Source organism: Erinaceus europaeus, chromosome 15, assembly GCF_950295315.1.
Source record: "Erinaceus europaeus chromosome 15, mEriEur2.1, whole genome shotgun sequence".
NCBI lineage: Eukaryota > Metazoa > Chordata > Mammalia > Eulipotyphla > Erinaceidae > Erinaceus > Erinaceus europaeus.
Window position 1 is genome coordinate 10,967,303 of NC_080176.1, and position 20,811 is coordinate 10,988,113.

The 20,811-nt window shown below is 39.8% G+C and overlaps 1 protein-coding gene across 3 annotated transcripts in view; it reads right to left on the reverse strand.

Moving 5' to 3' along the window:
• LOC103107793 (uncharacterized protein C16orf52 homolog B) overlaps positions 1-20,811 on the reverse strand; it is a 134,232-nt gene that overhangs the window by 64,586 nt on the left and 48,835 nt on the right. For 2 of the 3 annotated variants that reach the window (XM_060172832.1, XM_060172831.1), the window contains exon 2: positions 17,601-17,813. In XM_060172832.1, the coding sequence (XP_060028815.1) occupies positions 17,601-17,813 (213 nt within the window). Of the gene's footprint in view, positions 1-10,489; positions 11,302-17,600; positions 17,814-20,811 lie in introns of those variants that run through there. The other variant, XM_060172836.1, reaches the window with a different exon arrangement.

Genomic DNA, 20,811 nt, shown 5'->3' on the forward strand with positions numbered 1-20,811 from the left:
AACATACAACTACCCTTTTTTATGCTTTTGACTTGCGCTGGGGGCTGGGCTCCAACCTGGGTCATACACGCGGTAAAGCAACACACTCCTCAAACCAGCTATCTTACAAGTCCTACACTTCTTTGTAAGCCGCCCGGCATGTGGTATTTTTCAAAGCAGCCTGAACAGACCCAGACCTCAGTATTCTGACAGACTTTTTAGGCACTGGTTTATATTTTTGCTTGATTCCCCCCACCCACAACCCCCTTTGCACTTCAAGTCAGTGGCAGATACTTTTGGTTGGGCTGAGAAACAGCAGTGTGAAGTCATTTATTAGGCTTTTCCATCTTTTGTAAAAGTCTGTGCTAACTGAAAGATGAAAGTGGTGTGCCAAAGCATGAGAACTGAGGAACTGTTTGATGTCAAGAGGAAAGTGGGAATGTATTAAAAATTCAACTAAAAGACATAAAAAAAAAATCCAACTCAGACTGGACTCGGGGAAAGAAAGATGAAATTTATTTGCTCGAATAAGAGAGTAATCCAGGGGGTGGTCTTGACTCCAGGCATGGCTGAATGCAAAGGTTAAAAACATTAAAAGACATTTGTCTTCATTTTCTCAGCTTCTCTTCTGTGCTGGTTCTTCACGAGTGGTTTGCAAACTTGGACAGCGGCAGTATGAAGCTCCTTGAGCCCCCCAAACTTTGAAGCCCTAAAGGAAGGACACCTCAGGTATGACATACTCATTCTCAACCCAACCACAGCGACTTTGACTTGACTTCTATGTCTACCTCTGGGACCAGAGGGTGAAGACAGGTCTATGAAAAACGCTGTTTGGTTCTTAACCAAAGAAGACATGAGTACTAGGCAATCATCCCACGAAGGCGACAAAAGGGGACAAATCCCTGAACAGAGATCGAGAAGTTATTGAAGCAGTCAATGGAAGGGGCTGAAGCACAAGCCTTGTATGTCTGACACTTAAGTTCAATTATCGGCACCACCACGTATACAGGAGTGATGTTCTGGTTCGTTTTCTCTTACTAGTGAATTTAAAAGCCTCTGCCCAGGTGAAAATTATTTGAACATTTCTTTGAAAGGAGTAAAGGACCTGCTTAATGCCTGGCCAGCATAACTGGTGAGAAAGCAAGTCTGAGGAGGAAATGGGTACCTTGGTATACCCAGGGAGACTGCCCAAGCTCCAAATGTGGACGAACACTGTGGAATTCCTGCATCAGCTTGGGATAGTGGATGTCTCTGCAGCAATAAGTGTAGATCAATGACAAGTGACTAGTATGGGTCTTCTCAATGTTTGAGCCAAGCACCTCCATATGACCCCTGGCATACCCTAATAATCAACGGATTTCCTAATAACAAGGTAGAAGAAATCTAGTTTTTTTTTTCCTTCTTTTTACCACAGCACTGTTCAGCTCTGGCTTTTGGTAGTGTGTGGGGACTTCACAGTCTCAAGCATGAGTCTCTTTGCATAAACACCATGCTGTCTCCCCCCTCCCTTTGTTTCTTAAAATGCTATAGTGTGCGTGTGTGTGTGTGTGTGTGTGTGGGGGGGGGTTAGTGGTAGGCTGGGAAAACTTCTCTGGGTCCTAAAACAACCAATGGGTGACATGATCCAATTCACAGATCAAAGAGATCATTAATACTACAAAATACTACAGTGATAACTGCGGAGAAAGCCTGGTGATGGGAAAGGAATGATGGAAGATTAAAGACAAACAACTTACAAACTTTTTGTCTTTCAACAAAATATATCTTATTCACAAGTTGCTTCTAAGTAGAGAATACCTTTTAGGGTCGTTTGCATTCCACATTCAGAAGCAGCAAACCATAGATTTAGCTGCTGGTATCTGAGCCAAGGAATCATGCAACTGGGACAAGCTATTTTTATTTCCTTTAGACTAGCCAAGCAGGCACAGCAGATGTAGTCCAACACTGAACCAAGGTCTGAAACCCAGACCCATTAATTACTAAGTTCTAGAAACTTGGGTACATTATTCATCCTCCTGATATTTATGTTTCTAGTCTATAAAATACTACCTTCTACATCATAGGTAGATTAAAAGACCATATGAAAAAGCACATCATATGAACTTAATGTTGCTTTTTCCAAAATCTTATGAATGCCACCATTTCTTAACTATTGCACTTTAAAACACACACACACACACACACACACACACACACACACACACACACACACACACACACATTGCTTTAGTAGAGAGTATTTGCCATATTTCAGATAGAATATCAAGGTTAATTATTTGAGAAGCTTCTGTTATCTAAGGCCTAAGTCCATAGCAGCATTTCATTTATGATAGCAAAAATTTAGGAACAATTGCACTGCTTATATAAAAGGAAGAGACACATTTACACTATACCAATACACAAAAGTACATATACGTGTATTATCATTCAAAATGAGGAAGATCTACATTTATTGTATAAAATATAAATTCATCCCAAGTTTAGTGGCAGATATGTGTAACAATCTTTGGTAAAAACAACTCAATTGTTCTCAGCACACACACAATATTGTAAAGACAGCCAAATATTTGGAAGAGTACCTGGTAAACTACTAACAGTGGTAGCCTGTGGAAGGTGGATTGTGGGGGAGATAACCTTTAATTTCCTATGTTCACTTAAAAGATTTACAGATGGCTACTGTAAAAAAATTAGTTTGTCCCAGTTTAGGGTCATGGAACTTCTTTCTCAACAACAGCAATTAGAGCAAGATAAAGTCACTCGTCATCCTGAAAGCAGAAATGAGGTAAATTGTTAGGAGGGGTGTGTGTGTGTGTCAGATTGCAACACAAAAGCTATCCTTTCTCCCCACCAATTACATTAGTAAAGTATGTGGAAGATGAGGTAGTAAAAGTTTTCTTAGGTCTATGGATGCTGCTTCCCATCCCACACACAATTTATTAAGGATAGTGAAAAAGATTTTTCTTTGAATCGTCAAATAGATCTGCATTTTGCCACAGAAAACTAAACAATGAAAAATAAACTTTTAAATAATTTTTTGGGGGGAGGAGCACCTGAATTGGTGTAGGCAACTAAATTAAATATTTAAACAATGCAAAAAGAGTGCCAGAAGTCAGGACACAGCATTTATTTTACTGACAGAAGATAAATGGGCAACAAACAATGATTAAAATAGCCAACTGGAGAGAAAACCTATCTAAAATGAGACTGAGTCCTTGAGTCCATCCCTTTCAGGAGGAATAATTTAAAATAATCTTGGCAAAACCAGGTTTTTGCAAAACATACCAAACGTAAGGTTTCAAGACAGTAAGCAACCCACAAGTGTGAAGAGGCCTGCAGAGAGTTCTCTTCGAGTCAACAGGGTGTTTGCGTCATCCTGGTCCCCTGTGTTAAGTACCAAGACTAGAACACTGTGAATTCAGTAATAAATCTTGACTCTGAGGAAACTCCTAAGGGAGTGTCAATGAAACTGGCCTAACACATAGCCGGATACTTACCAATAAATAAAATAACTATAGGTACTTAGGCTGGTGCAGGCAGATCTCTGCTTCAAGGAAAAATTTTGCTGAGGCAATTCTGGCAGCTAGGTGTTCACCCTTTCGAATCTCGAAGAAAAAGTTTCATTGTTCTCCTTTACAATCAAGTCCCAGATTTAATCACAGTCATTCACGTGTAAATCACTGTGTCAAGTCTTAAGGGAATATGAGAAAGCCACATTTCTTGCATTCAAGAGTTAATAATCTAGTTATAGAGAAGTACTTAATAACAACAGCAGCAACATTTGAATTTGACTGTGTGCCAGCTACTCTTTTTAAAATATTTATTTCCTTTTGTTGTCCTTGTTGTTTTATTGTTGTTATTGATGTTGTTGTTGGATAGGACAGAGAAATGGAGAGGGGAAGACAGAGGGGGAGAGAAGACAGACACCTGCAGACCTGCTTCACTGCTTGTGAAGCGACTCCCCTACAGGTGGGGAGCCGGGGGCTCAAACCGGGATCTTTATGCTGGTATTTGCACTTTGTGCCACATGTGCTTAACCTGCTGCGCTACCACCCGACTCCCCAGCTACTCTTTTTTAAATTTTTTAACTACCTTTATTTATTTGATAGAGACAGCAATTGAGAGAGAAGGAGGGATAGAGACAGAGACACCTGCAGCCCTGCTTCACCACTCACAAAGCTTTCCCCTTGCAGGCAGGGGCTGGGGGGCTCAAACCTGGGTCCTTGTGCATTGTAACATGTGCGCTCAACCAGGTGTGCCACCCCCCTCCATGCTCCATGTTTTATCCTATGAGGCAGGCACTATTTGCCTCATTCTATAGACAAGAAAACCAAGGCTCATAATGGTTAAGCAATTTATTAAATATTTATTTATTTATCCCCTTTCGTTGCTCTTGTTTTATTGTTGTAGTTATTATTGTTATTGATGTCATCACTGTTGGACAGGACAGAGAGAAATGGAAAGAGGTGGGGAAGACAGAGAGGGGGAGAGAAAGATAGACATCTGCAGACCTGCTTCACCTCCTGTGAAGCGACTCCCTTGCAGGTGGGGAGCCGGGGGCTCAAACCGGGATCCTCAGGCCGGTCCTTGAGCTTTGTGCCATGTGCACTTAACCCGCTGCACTACCGCCCGACTCCCAGCAATTTATTAAGAATAACACAACTAGCATTGTGAAACTGAGACTTGAATCCAGGCGGTCTATTCTATTCTAGTATGTTCTGTTAGACATAACAAGCAAAAGAGAAGCAAGACATAAAAATTAGATTTCAGACATGAGTGAACTAGGGAAAACAAGCAGGAGGTGGTACAAGATACTGTCAAAACAGAGCACAGGTGTAGTGAAAGAATGGAGGGTAGGCTGGCTTGTCAAGAGAAAAGTGGAGAGTGGTGGAAAACCGAACTGAAGAGACAGCCTGAAGCAGGTCGTGAAGGGGTTTTAACACTAAGATTTTGTCAGAGTGAAGATAACAGAAGTGGCAATAAGGGAGTGAAATACTTTCTTTTTTAGCAAAAATGAAAGAAATGAGGGAGATTAGTTGGAGAGATTGGTTCAATTGGTATAGTAAGGTTTGAAGTTCAAGATCTAGTTGTCAAAAGACATTCTGCCTTGTGTTGAGTGTTCTGCTGTGACCTAGTTATACAACTTAAAGTCAGTAAGCCTCTGAGTTCTTGTTATCTCATCTGGAAAAATGCAAACCCTAGGCATTTTAGGTTTCATCCAACTTCAAATTTTTGAGTCATGTGAGCTGGGAGGTGGATGAGGCACTGGACTCTCAAGCATGAGGTCTTGAGTTCAACACCTGGCAGCACATGTACCAGAAAGATGTCTGGTTCTTTCTCTCTCCTGTCATTTCTCGTGAATGAATAAATAAAATCTTTAAAAAATATATATTTTAAAAAAATTTGAGGAGTTGGGCGGTAGCGCAGCGGGCTAAAAAAAATGAGTCACATGAAAAAATTCTTCTTGAAATTTAATTTGAGGTGGTTTTAGTCTGTGGAACCAGGCCTGACTTTTAGAAACCTTAACTGTACTTGAAAATAGCACATCAGAGAACCAGAATTCTAAAAAATAATATGGCATTATGCTTCCTATCTTTAATGCCACTTATAAATAACTACTTTTATTTTGTTGCTGGGTAACTGTGACCCAGAAGAGTTGACTCTGCATAAAAAGAACCCGCATTACTTGAGTCTTAGTACTTTTCCTGTAATCTTCTCATACAGTGGCTAGAATAGAACTGATGGAAGACTAAGTCAAAATAAGGCATTTCTGAACTCAGGTAGTTATTGTCAAAGTTAGTGTTTTGCCTTTTCCCAAGGCACTATCAAAAAGAAGAGGAAAACGTATCCTTCTCTATCTCAGAAGTTCAGTAGGAGCTTACCATGACAATTCACAATTGGTTTACTTATTAATACCTACAGGAAGAATCCTTCTATGATTGGAGAGGTAGTTCAGCAGCAGTAGAGCACAAAGTATGTGTGTGTGTGTGTGTGTGTGTGTGTGTGTGTGTGTCCGTCCGTCTGTCTGTCCTCAGGTATGATCCCTGGCACTTAAGACTGAAGTGGAGCTCTGGTCTACACCCACCTCCCCCCCAAAAGTTCTTTAAATACATCTATTTTGTGTTATAAATCAGAGTATAGTTGGAACAGTGCAAAGACAGGGAGTTCAACTCATTTCTTTTTTTTTTTAAGATTTATTTTTTAGTATTTTTTATTCCCTTTTGTTGCCCTTGTTTTATTGTTGTAGTTATTATTTATGTTGTTGTTGTTGGATAGGACAGAGAGAAATGGGGAGAGGAGGGGAAGACAGAGAGGGAGAAAGATAAGACACCTACAGACCTGCTTCACCACTTGTGAAACAACTCCCCTGCAGGTGGGGAGCCGGGCTTGAACAAGGATCCTCACGTGGGTCCTTGCACTTTGTGCCACTTGTGCTTAACCCGCTGTGTTACCGCCCGACTCCCGAGTTCAACTCATTTCTATTTGACTGAGACTTTCCCAGTTACATCAGAGAAAGTTTCATATCCTGCGGAATACACGCCCCCACCCCCCCAATCAGGAAATAGGGGTGGCTGGTCATCCTAAGAAGATGCTCTAAAGATACAGAACATCCAAATCCTACCTTGTCTTAATCTTCCAACTTTGTGTGAGGTTCCCGAAGAGGCTGTATAAAATAAGAAACAGCAGCAACAGGCATTTTATTTGGTCACTGGTTAGTTATTAGGCTGGGTTGGTCCTTAAAACCCAAGTTACACTTAAATTGTGATGGTGCATACAGATGAGTCTAGGGACCATGGGTGTCCACATTGCTCTCTCAACCTACAGTAGAGCAGAAACTGAAAACTCAAGTACAGATAAATGGGCTTAGGTCTTCGTGCAAGAAAGAAAGAAACAGGGACAGGTTTGGGAGGTCCTCGCTCAGTAGATCTTCCAGTCCATGGAGACACAAGGCGGAAGAGAACCACATGTGTGTGGTCTTTTATTGCTGAAGGACTATTATTATTAGTAGTAGTAGTAGTAAACATGGTCTAATTCATGTTCTGGAAGATTAATGTCATCTCTTTCCTGGGGGAACAAGGACTGGGAGTGAAGAAAGGGCTGGTCTTCCTCCATATGATGCTAATTACAAAAGCAAACAAGGAGCATAGAAGCGTCACTTTGTGAAACATCTGTAAGAAATACATTTTTGAAATTAAGTTTTAAAACTCAAAGCTTATTTCAAAGTCATAGAAGCCTTTTAGTTTCTTTAGTAGACAATTTATTTTGATAAACTTGCTCAATAACAAAAATACAGGTGAAGAAAATTATGCTCATTTTATACAGTTTGTATTAACAATTTGTTTTGAAACTATTAATTGAAAAATGTTATAACCAATTAGAAAACAATTCTTAATAAAGTCTGGGGTAATATACACACCTTGATCACAAACTTTAAAATCTCTTGAAGTAATGCAACTAATAAGTCCTGTGTAGGAAGTTGAACCTACACAAGCTACTTTTTCCCTTCATATTTTTTTTTCCTTCAAAAATTAGTTCTGAAAGACAGCTTACTGCTTTGAATTGTGAATGTAAATTTAACTTTTAAAATAAGATCAAAGTGGGCTGATACAATAGTCGCTACTATCAGAATAAGTCTTTGAATAAAGACAAAAATAAATGCAACATGTTCTTCCCATGAAGGCCACGATGCAAACTCATAGCTAAGAGTATATCCAAAGTTAGTTTCTAATACTTTTCAGAGCCTTTCCTCTAAATCAACAGATTGTATGTCACCAGGACCACTTATCATTTTACTTAAAAGACTAGACAATAAAATCACAGAACATCAAGCGAAGATATCAAAGCTTTAAAGGCAAAGGGGCAAAAACCAAAGGAGTGTTTTGGTCATCTGGAATATTAAATAGAAAGGGGAAAAGAGTTGTCCTCAAGAAAAAGAACAAATGGAACACATAGAGGTTTACAAGAGGTGGAAGAGTCAGGAGAATTACACACATTAACAACATAGAACATGAATTACCTTTGGAAAGAATCATACTGAAATGTTTGATTTTAATGAATTGAAGATTTTTTTCAGGTTTACAGATATTCAATAGGAGCTTCCAAAAACTTCAAACTAATTAAGTCTTGTGCAAATAAAACCTAGTTTTCAGGAGATTTAACAGTGGTGTTCTTAGGTATGAGAAGAATGCGCACACTCTAAAAACAATGTACAGACTTAAGTCTGACAAGTGACTGCACCATAAAACAATGTTTTATATACAGTTTACAAGATATGATCTCCTGCTATAAATTAATACTGTACTATATAGTACTTGTTATAGTGACCTTTTCAAAAGCAACTGCTGACAGTTGTCTATCTTTTCACTTACAGGATTTATATATTTTTTTATGAATGAGTCCACTGCCGTGTTTGGCTGGGAAGAATACAAATCTTTGTGACTTCACAGACTATTTGAAGGGACTGCTCTAATCCTGGGTTTGAGTGCTGACTGGTTGGAGAGGCTTTTCCTCACCCACCCTCTTTGCACTGGGCCTCTCATACAATGATAAAATTAAAGACAATTTAGTGGTCTGGGCAATAGATACAAATAATCTTAAATGCAATACTTCTGTAAGTGAAAGAAGTAAACAGTGGGGAAATTCTTAGCAGCTGAGAAACTTTCTCTCCCCATGTTCATGATCCAGTTAAAAATATTTTGAGAAAATATTTACAATAAAATTCATCTTTTGGAAGAGAAAGCTCTTGGTCATATCATAAAATTTATTTGAACCATACTTTGCTAACACTTTATTTCAGTGGTAGAACAGTGACAACCAAAGCTTTCGTTTAAAGTCATTCATTTGACTGAGGATCAGTCAAGTCATGACAGAAATGCATCTCAAATGTCCACAGCACATGTCCACTGATATGTTACGGAACATAGACATCGTAATACTTGGTGTGTGTGTGTGGGGGGGGCAGGGAATGGTCTCTTGGAGACATTTCACAAAGGTTTGACTCTGGGAAGAAAAAATGTGCCATTTTCCCCAGAAAACTCACAGAATGCACTACAGTGGTGGTCTGCCTCTCACCTCAACTGTTCAGTGAGATGAAACACTGGGTTTTTTTTTTTTTCCACAATAAAGTACTGCTGAGTCAACAGTAAAATATGAATGTTAATTCATATAAATGTCAAATAAGCCACTGTGAAACACTTCAGGCTTTTCCAATTCATACTTTCAGTATCTGAAGAAGCAGCCGCATCTCTGAAGTAATCTCTCTAGAATAATTCTTTTTTTCTTTTTCAAGTGCAGTTTTGTTTATGTGAAGCAGGGACTGTATGGGACTGCACAGGGCTCCACTTCCCCTAGTAGGGTCATTTATTTAGGTTGCTATTTCACTAGAAAGAAGAAAGACTTAGCTCCGTTGCCATGAAGACCCTCTTGCCTCACATAGCAAACAGATCACCTATAGTGTTCACCTGGGAAAAAACTAAATACTGACATGAAGGCATGGAAATGTGGAGAAGAGAAGTGCTTGCTGTATCTTAAAATTATCTGTGGGTCCAAGGGCTAGATATACTACTACTTATGGAAAAAGCAAAGCTGTGGACTTAGTACTTCCTTTAAATGTAAATGTAAAAAAAAACCAAAAAACAAAAAACAAGTATTTTTCTAATAAGCAAAAACATATACCATATAAAGAAAAAATTGTATTGCTCAGGTTTTTGGTAAATGATATATATATATATATATATATATATATATATATATATATATATATATATTAATAATGCTTACAGATGAAAACAACACAAATTTACTTTTTTTTTATCAGAATGTAGTGTTACAAGTAGCCAAAATATTTTAACTTCATATTAATAGTATATTTGTATTTATGACTGTATTACTAGTGTACTTTGTATTTATGTAAAGTTGTGTGCTTGAACATATAAAATGCAATATTAATGTAACAGACTGAGCCAGTAGAAAAAGAATCTCTGTACAACAGACAGTTGCCAATAATTTAAATAGTGTCAGATTCCCCCTAAATTATAAGGTTTTACATGATCTTACCTTCAACTATCATATACAAATAAATTAATCCTACAAAGAATTTTAGCTTAACTTAAAATTGCACCTAGAAAGGTATGGGATTATTTGTACCTATTACAAAAACCTGTTAAAATCAAGGGCTGCTACAAAGAATGAGGTAAACTGAAGACTCTCTCCACTATGCAGCCTTCAGATAAAATGGCTTTTTTTTTTTTTTCTATTGAGTTCTAGGTTTGCACACCACAGTGTTTTGCTAGCAAAGCATTCAGAGTTCTCTTCCAGGAACTGTTTGCATGTGTGTGTATATATAAATTTTCACACACACATACACACACACTCTCTCTCTCTCTCTCACACACACACACACATATACACACTGTATACTGCATCAGCAAAATATATATATTATATATATTTATATAAATATAAGGAACATTTCCCTACCCACCCACCCCCAACAATGTTTCTTAGTGTTTGATTTTTCTTTTTCTTTTTTTTTGTATACAGGGAATAGGGAACAATTTTTTACATACATTTAGCAAACAATTTTTGATCTATTGGCTTCTTGGTGCAGTAATGCAACGGCAATTCACTCTGGTGCCAAAGGCTCATACCATTACAAGGAAGCTGTGAACACTAATTTCTTAGGAGGTGAGGCCAGCCCCACATGAACTTCTCTTGCATCCCTCTGGTCCACCATGATTCATAAATACTTAGACTTTTTTCTTTTTCCCCTCAAATGAATCATTAGACATTAAAAACAGAACAAAAGGGTCACAAAGGGCCACATGCTTTTCAGTATAAAGCATTCTCTCCTTCACTAGGTTGCTGTCACAGTGCAGACCTGACTGCCTGAATATGTTCAGGAGATTTAGTCAATATTGTCTGTATTTGGTTATGGAAAAGGCTCTCCTTACTTTTTGTTTTTAAATCCAAAGTGCATAGTGAGAACAAATCAAAGCGCTTCTCTTTTCTTTTCAGCATCAGTTTCATCTAAGCATCTTCCCATGAGAAGACTGCTCAGATGCCTTGCCTTTTTTGTCCTCCCCACCCTCCAAAATTAAAAAAAATAAAAATAACAAGAGTCAAGCAATTTAGACATTCATCAGCCCGGTAAACAAACTTTGCCAGCAAATAGAAGTCCTACTATTGTAAAGAAAATTGATAAGACAAAAAGTACATATGATGACCCAACTACTGTGTTGTTGGGTAATTTATAAGGTTGACCTCCGACTTCATTGATGTAAAATCCTATCGGAAATATTAGGGCAGCCATACAGAAAAGGATCACTGCAAAACAAACCAAAACATAGCATTAGTAACATGGTTTGGTGATTAAGACAGCATGAAAAAACTGGCACAAAGGAAGCTTACAAGAAGGGTTGTGGTTGATAATATGGTCAAACCTGCTAAAACATGAACCACGTATTCAAAGATTTGCATGTGTAACAGGTCACAAAATATCCCCCAAACCTAGCAAGTAAATATAACAAAAGTTGGATTAGTTTTTTATGTAAGTTAGGACTATTTCATACATTAACATTAAAAAAGGCTTCCAATTTTTTTTTGACCATTTAAAGTATTGATAAAGACATTGGTTAGTAAGATACAAAGTTCTGGCTCTAGTGCTTATTAGTTGAGTAGTATTGGGCTTCTGATTCTTTTATTAAATTAGTAAGGGCAATACTACAAAGATCAACAAAACACTACTAGACCCTGGCACAGTGTCACACAGTAGTATTGGGTAAGTGTTGCATATTATCATTATCGTTCTAATTATTTTGCTGCTTCTATATTTCAGTATTAATTAGAAGGCACTGGAGAGGGGGGTGGGGTATAGTATAATGGTTATGCAAAGAAACTTTCATGCCTGAGGCTCTCAAGTCCCAGGTGGTTCAATTCCCCACACCGCCATAAGCCAGAGCTGAGCAGTGCTCTGGTAAAAAAAAAAAAAAAAAAGGCACTGGAGAAAAGGTACATATAGACAAAAGTGTAAATTTTGTTTACTTGGATTTAAAATCAGCCAGTCGAAAAAATTTTAGATTACTTGAATGATTGGCACTGTCAGAGTGAATACTGGCTGCACTAATTTTCTATTTAAAATATTTTACTTATTAATAAGAAAGACAGACAGCAGGAGAGAGAGGAAGAACCAGACATCACTCTGGTACATGTGCTGCCAAGGACTGAATTTAGGACCTCATGCTTGAGGGTTCAATGCTTTATCCACTGTGCCACCTCCCAGATCACCTAATTTTTTTTAAATACTAATATTTTCAAAAAATTTTGTCCGGTTTCTGAATATATTCAGGCTAGAGTGGGGGAAGGAAGGTAGGGAAACCTTCCTTGAGTTTGTATATAAACACAATGAAATATATTATCGGCTAAAACTTACCTAAGAAGATACCAGAGAACTCAGTGTCTGGGTACAAGTAATCCCACAGCTCACTGACTTAGCAAATAGCTTTATTCCCTGTGCTGCCAAAGAAATACTCTTCTTCTTCTTCTTTTTATCTTTTCTTTTTTTAATTTTATTTATAAAAAGGAAACATTGACAACACCATAGGATAAGAGGGGTAAGGAAATAATATTTTGCCTATGAGTGCTGAAACAATACTCAATAATAATAATAAAAAACCAGGATTCAGCTTCTTATGTTTATGGTCAAAAATAAACAAAATCTGGACTCTAGCTAGAGTAATAAGAACAGCTTTTAATCAGAAACACACTATCACATTTTGTTTGTGTGAAGTATGAACTGAATCTCAATTTATGCAGAAATGACTGGCATTTTAAAACAGAAATACTCATCTTAACACACAAATTACCTTTTATAGGCTAATTTTTCTAATAAAATACTGTATGCTTTTTGTAAGGTCAAATGTTCAGTCTTTTCCCCTAACATTTTTAGCTGTTAATCAATTAACAAAATTTATTTTAGTCTTTAAAAACTCAAGGAGGGAGCCGGGTGGTAGCTCATGGCATGAAGCGCAAGGACCAGCATAAGGATCCCAGTTTGAGCCCCTGGCTTCCCACCTGCAGGGGGGTCGTTTCACAAGTGGTGAAGCAGGTCTGCAGATGTCTATCTTCCTCTCCCCGTCTCTGTCTTCCCTTCCTCTCTCGATTATTCTGTCCTATCCAACAACAACAAGGGGAACAAAATGGAAAAAATGACCTCCAGGATTAGCAAGGAGTGCAGGCACCTAGCCCCAGTGATAACCCTGGAGGCAAAACCAAACCAACCAACCAACCAACCAAACAAACAAACAAAAAACTCAAGGTATCTTTTCCTGGCAGGAGTGGCTCCAGAAATGTTTTTTAAAGTAACATTACCTTGGGTAACTAACTTCAAAAAACAGTAATTTTTTTTTTAATCCAAAGAATTTGGCCCTCAGATATTTTTGCTACTACAGCCAGTGGAGTTACTTTAGAACTTAAAATCCTGTTGGTCAATATCTATTAGCATTTGACAAACTCCGGATCCTAAATAAGGTCATAAAGATGTAACTTGTTATCTCCATAGCACTCCAGATGCCTGGGTGACTTAGAGTTAGAGAACAAGGTACTAGTAGGTGATGATGTAGTTCAGGATGGCAGAGGAAAGAGCAAGGATTCTTTTAAACCTCTCGTGACGCTTCCTCTTTGCAGGTGGGGACTGGAGGCTTGAACCCTCATCTTTATGCATTGTAACATGTATATTCTACCACATGTGCCACTGCCTGGCCTCACTTAGCCATCAAATTCTTAATTTTTTTTCTTTTTTTAAAAAATATTTATTTTATTTATTTATTCCCTTTTGTTGCCCTTGTTGTTTTATTGTTGTAGTTATTATTGTTGTTGTCGTTGCTGGATAGGACAGAGAGAAATGGAGAGAGGAGGGGAAGACAGAGAGGAGGAGAGAAAGATAGACACCTGCAGACCTGCTTCACCACCTGTGAAGCGACTCCCCTGCAGGTGGGGAGCCGGGGTTCGAACCGGGATCCTTATGCCGGTCCTTGTGCTTTGCGCCACCTGCACTTAACCCGCTGCGCTACAGCCCGACTCCCAAATTCTTAATTTTTTTTGGTCATCAGGGTTATTGCTGGGGTTTGGTGCCTGCACAATGATTCCACTGCTCCCAGGAGCCATTTTTTCTTCCCTCTTCCTCCCCTCCCCCCTTTCTTTCTGATAGAGAAAAAGTGACAGAGAGGAAGGAGATAGGAAGACCTGCAGCATTACTTCACCATTTGTAAAGTTTTGTATGTGCAGGGAGAGAATGGGGCTTGAACCCAGGTCCTTACTCACAACAAAGTGTGTGCTCTATCAGGTACACCACTGCCCAGTCCCCTTGCTAGAATTACAGCTTATTTGAAGTAGAAATACATACGATAGAGTATTTTCAAGAGCTGAATGAAAACACTAGGGGGAGCCAATGTCTCTCAGGACTGCCACCCTTGGAGACCAGTTCTGGTAACAAAAAACAATGTGTTAAAGGCATCTAAGAAGAGTAAGCCAGGTCTATGCTTACTTAGATGTTATTAGCTCCAAGATATACTGTTAAGCTAAAAAACAGAACAAACAAACAAACCAAGACAAAATGCATGCATTTCCAGAAGACTCACACGTTTTCATGCATAGAATCCTCTGGTAGGAACCCAATTAGTGACAATCGTTGATTTAAGAAAGGATGGCTGGGTAAGGGGGAAACAATGAAACTTTTCACTTTTCAAAACCTTCCACAGGTTCTGGACCTTTATTTTATTTGTTATTTATTTATTTATTGCTGGGGCTCAGTGCCTGCACTATGAAACCACTGTTCCTGGAGGACATTTTTCCCATTTTGTTGCCCTGTTACTGCTGCTGCTGTTGGATACGACAGAGAGAAATTGGGGGGGTGGGGTGGGGAGACAGAGATGGGGAGAGAAAGACAGACACTTGCAGACCTGCTTCACTGCTTATGAAACGACCTCCTGCAGGTGGGGAGCAGGGACTCTGACTGGGACCCTTACACAGCGGGTCCTTACACTTCACGCCATGTGCACTTAATCCACTGTGCTACTGCCAGCCCCCTTATTTATTTTTAACCAGAGGACTGCTCAGCTCTGGCTTATAGTGGTGTATAGAATTGAACCTGGGACTTTGGAGCCTTAGGCATGAGTCATTTTTGCATAACCATTATATTATTTCCCCCATCAAGATTATGAATTATGTATTATAGGTTCTTATTTTTTCTCTCTCCCCGTCTTCTTCTTCTTTTTTTTTTTTTTTTTTTTTTAGCAGAGCACTATTTCTGGTAGTGCAGGGAACCTGGATCTTCAGATGCCTCCCTCACCCTATTCTTTAAAGGTAAGTTATTTCAGTTATTCCAAAGGGGAGGAAAGACGCACTGGGGGCCTAATGCCCTGTGATGGAAGGAGACAACAATTTGGTGGAGCGTCAGGTGTGCTGGCACCTTGGGGAGATGTGAAACTGTGCATCTGTGACAAGTCTTGTTCAACATTTCCTTAATTAAAAAAAAATAATTATTTAAAAGATAAAAGGAAAAGCACATGGCATATGAGGGTAGGTACAAGTACTTAAATACTCTCTATTGAAGAGGAAAATACTCTCTATTGAAGAGGAATGAGAAATAATTCCCTTTGTTGAAATATATATCGAAAGAACTTCCATGCTTTAGGTTCCAAGGTCTCAGGTTCAATCCCCAGCACCACCACAAGCCAGAGCTGAGTAATACTTTAGTATCTCTCTCATTAAAATAACATAAATAAAAAAGTTTTAAATTCCTGTTATCTTTAATTTAGTAGCACCATTTGTACAACTGCCTATGGACTCAATTCTCTATACAGAACTATCCTGGAAAGTATACTTGAAGTATAAATTAACCTCAAGACGTCAAACAAAACCATAAACTTGCTCCATATCTCTTAAAAAGAAAGGGGAAATTATATATATATTTATGTCAAACACAAGTTAATCTATACCTTAAAATTCAGGGAGATATCAAAGATAATAATAAAACAGTCAGAAATACATATATCAAAAGATAGAGAGATGGGAGAAACATAAGACTCAGAACTCTCCTACGGTCTTTACAGATAATTAAGACCTTTAACATCAATAGTGCTGCATGGCTTCTGGCATATCCCATCACACAAGTGCTATAATATCAAGTGAAGTAAGCTGTTGAGAATATCCAGCTTTCAAAACCTATGCCAGCTTAGATGGTTTTTAAGGAACTGGCTTAGAAATCAAGTTCTCATGGTCTGGGAGGTGGCACAGCAGATAAAGCATCGGACTCTCAAGCATGAGGTCCTGAGTATAATCCCCGGCGGCATATGTACCAGAGTGATGTCTGGCTCTTTCTCTCTCCTCCTATGTTTCTCATTAATATATAAATAAAATCTTAAAAAAAAAAAAAGAAATCAAGTTCTATAGTATTTGGCATAGGTATTTTCATACAGAAAAGTCCAAGTTTCTCTGTCTCTCACTGCCACAACAGTTACCAGTGGGGCTTGGTGTCTGCATGAAGAATTCACTGTTCCAGGCAGGCATTATTTTTTCCCTATTTTATTTGATAAGACAGAAAGAAATTGAGAGGGGACGGAGGGTTAGGAAGAGAGAAAGAGAGAGAGAGAGAGAGAGAGAGAGACATCTGCAGCACTTGCTTCCCTGCTGGTGAAACGTTCCTCCTGCAGGTGAGGACCAGAGGCTTGAACCCACATTCTGGAGCACGGTAATGTGTGTGCTTAACTGAGTTAAGCCATCACCCTGCCCCTTGAGTTGTAACTTTGGATCAGGAAAGTCTTCACTGTGTGGGAGGGGTGAAGGCTGCCCTACTCCAGTAGAATGCTCAAAAGAATCCCTGATCTCTATTACACTCCAGCGTGACAATCAAAAATGCTTCCAGATATTAACAAATGCCCCCTGAGGATAAAACTGCCCTTTTGGGGGGAGGGAGAAAAAATTACAGATCCATCTTTTTGGGTGTTTTTATTTGCTTCTTTTAATCTTGGGATAAACATTCATGTGTTTTGAAATTAAACCAATTTTGTAAAGTGTAAGAGACCGTATAGTACCAAAATATAATATACCCTTGGGCACAGGGTAGTGGGGAAATAAATATTGTGAAATAATTATCAAATAACTAAATGTGCTAATTTTTCAATTGTCATATGACCTACTCAACAGTAGGAACTCAAGTAGTCCTATTAAAAGCAAGCCACCACCCTAACCTAATTTATATTTGTTCGATTTCCATCTAGCTTTATCTTTATTAGACAGAAGATGCCACTGATACCTTCAAGAAGAGGGAAAGACTCAGGTCAGGCCAGGGGAAGCTAAGTCAGAGACCTGTAGGACTTGTCAAAGTGCGAGAAAAAGGAAATTCATTAAAATGATGTTTTCTACAAAACACTTGACATTTTGGATGCCCAGGCCTTGGGGTGAGAATTCTGCAGAATCAGTAGAACTGCAGAGGGTTTATCTGATGGCCACACCCAAGTGATGCTCCCTGGTAACTGCATGGTCCTTATTACCAATTCTTGGTCATCTTCAGAAAAATACCAGGGTGTGCCCCTTCGATGCAAATGTGGCAAGCACAGGCTACTTACTTCCAGTGAATGCTATCCATCGAGCGTATTTCGTGGCTTCTCTTCGCCAGTGGGAGGCCACTAGCAAGCCACAAGTGACAGTCAATGAAATGATCCCCATGATGATAAAAAACAGTGTGGTGACCCACTCTGGGGGGAGCCGAGGTGGGATGCACGTCCGGTCTCGTCCATGGATTGTCTGACACTGTCGCACAAGGCCCACTGTCAGTGCTCCTGGGGAGATGCAAAAGGAGGGGGCATTTTAGAAGCCTTGTACACTCTTTGTCATAAAATCTTTTTTTTTTTTTCCTTTTCCTTTCTCTTCTCTGTGTGTGGATCATTCGAGCACTTAATTGCAATGACTCCTACTCTTCAACACAACTAAGGCTTCTTCTTCTAGCGTCTGCCACAACTAGGGCTATTACTGGGGCTCAGTACCTACAGGACTCCAGCACTTCCAACAGCCTTTTAAACACTTTTATTTGTTTAAACAGAGGGTAAGAGGCAGGCGAGACAGAAAGAAGGGGAGGTACTCACAGAACTGCTCCAGCATTAGTGAAGCTTCCCCCATGCAGGAGTGGATGGGGGCTTAAACCTGGTCCCTGCTCTGGTAATGTGTGTACTCTAGTGGGCGAGCTACTATCGCCTGCTCAAAAGGTTTTATTAAACTTGAAAAAGTGTAAGAATACAGCAAGTAACCGTATGTCACATTCACGAAAATGGTGAGAAAATTAGAAGAGTAGCCCAGTTGGGTACGGTCAGCAAATTTTGTTGTAACATACAAACCATCACTAGCTTGCTGCAGCAGAAAAGCCCAATACAGTGCTGACTGCTTAAGAGCCCACAATCCTACTTAAGTGAAATAAAAGTGGGGCCAGGGAAATATCCCAGTGGCAGTGCATCCGGCTTTCATGCCTGAGGCACCACCATATGCCAGAGCTGAGTTTCTCGCTCATAAAAATAAAAGAAATCTTTGGAAAAAACTTCACAGAATTTAAGTTGTACATCCTTGAATGTGTTACATTCTTGTTTTGATGTCTGACATCCAAGTGAAACACAAACATGGAAATGGTTTTTACAAAGACATCAAATGCTGTTTTGTACTTACAAATACATTATTGTATCAAGCCCAGGGAACCGCTCTATCAAATTTGGGCTCAATTCTGCTACAGAGACCAAGCTAAGGGGAGCTCGGTGGTGGCTCGCCCAGTTATGTGGACACATTACAGTGCATGAGGACCCAGGTTCCAGCCCCTGGTTCCTACCTGCAGGGGAGAAGCTTCACAAGTGGTGAAGCAGTGCTGTACCTTTTTCTCTTCCTCTGTCTCCCCTTCCCTCTCTCTCACTTTCTCTATGCAGAAACAAAACAAAAAAAACCAAAAGTGAATGGAACATGTGCGCCACCACCCAGCCCCTTACAAAAGTGAATATAAGGAAGGTGGAGAGTGCTGTGCCCTCTCCCTCACCAAGAACGACTTATTTTCCAGTGGCTACATCTTCTTCCCCTTTGAAGAGCAACTGCAAATGGAAAACAATGGGTAAAAGAACAAGGAATCTCTGGGAGACAAAAAACCAAAAAACGAAAGCACTAGTAAGTCTCTGCATTGTTTTTGTTCTTATTTCCTCCATGTGAACAACACAAAGACGACGTTAATCTCAAAATTACGGTGCTTGCCAAAAAGAGTGTGTCTTTAGAGGCCTGTAAGTAAGATTCTCCAAGGCATGGAGAGCCTTTGCTCTGGTGTGAGAAGAAAGGCCAGGCTCGTGTGTCTGTGTCAACAGAGGGATGGGAGTAGGCGGGGCTCTGCTGCCACTGTGCTCTGCAATTGACAGTGTTCTTTTCTTCTGCCTCCAGGGTTACTGCTGGGGCTCAGTGCCTACACCATGAACCCAACTGCTCCTGGAGGCCATTTTTTTCCCCCTTTTGTTGCCCTTGTTGTTGTACCCTTGTTGTGGTTATTATTGTTGTTGTTAATGTCCTTCGCTATTGGATAGGACAGAGAGAAATGGAGAGAGAAGGGGAAGACAGAGAGGGGGAGAGAAAGATAGACACCTGCAGACCTGCTTCACCGCCTGTGAAGCGACTCCCCTGCAGGTGGGCTCGAACCGGGATCCTCACGCCAGACCTTGCACTTCGCACCATGTGCGCTTAACCTACTGCGGTACCGCCCGACCTCTTATTGACATATTCTTATTAATTTTTTGTATTATATACTTCTCTATAGCTTCTTAATTTTATTGAGATAACATTAGTCTACAAAACTGTATGTTTTAGGAGTATAATTTCATACTTTGTCCTGATGTGTGCTATCACAGTGTTGGGGGCACGGTTTCCTGAACAGGAAGTCCACATCCTATTCTAGACAAAAGCAACTATTATGGGATGGACTATAATATGCCCCTATACAAATGAAGTAACCTGGAACAAGCATTCGCTGCTGGCTGACCAACCACAGGGACCAGTAGCAGACGGGGTTCTACCTCTTCCCATTTAGGTCCACCGGCAGCATATAGGAGCACTTGACCCTATTAAGCCGGGGTTACTGCCTGTGGTGTCCTGCCCCTCTGTGCATCTCTCCTGCTTTCTTCTTTGCAAACGGAGTTCATCATGCCTGACTCGCGGGGTTCCACTGGTTCTTAGAGGCAAGTTCTGTGACAGACTCAAAGCTGTGAAGGCCACTGAGTCTTCCTGAAAATTTGCAACACTCCCCAGACCTGGGGTCCTGCTCCCCTGATTCACAGGGCTTCTCTAAGAGTGGAAACCTGTTTCCCCACCACTGGCATACCAACAACAACCTTCCCCCAACGCCTGTGACTAGGCCCCAGCCACCATTATGGTCCTGCTCCCCCAACCCCTTTTGGTAACCTAATTGCAGAGTCTAAGGGCATTCTTCCCTTTGATTTTGTCCCCTTGCTTTGTTTCTTTTATCAGGCATAGAAGTGAGATCATCAGGTACTTGTCCTTCTCCTCCTGATTTATTCACTCAGCATAATCCCTTGCTGATACACTTTTAGAAATAAAGCAACGTGTTCAAAAAAATGAAGTAAAAAAAAAATCAGTTCTGTTCTTAAAGTTGAAATGACAACTTCCTCCCCCCACCCCAGCGTTAACTCTCTTTTAGAAGAGTGGAAGAAAATGAGCTCAAGTTGTACCTTTGATCTTTTAAACTGTCTAATAATTACATCGATCTTGGGACTCCCATATAGGTGCAAAAAGTGTTCTAATTGTGGG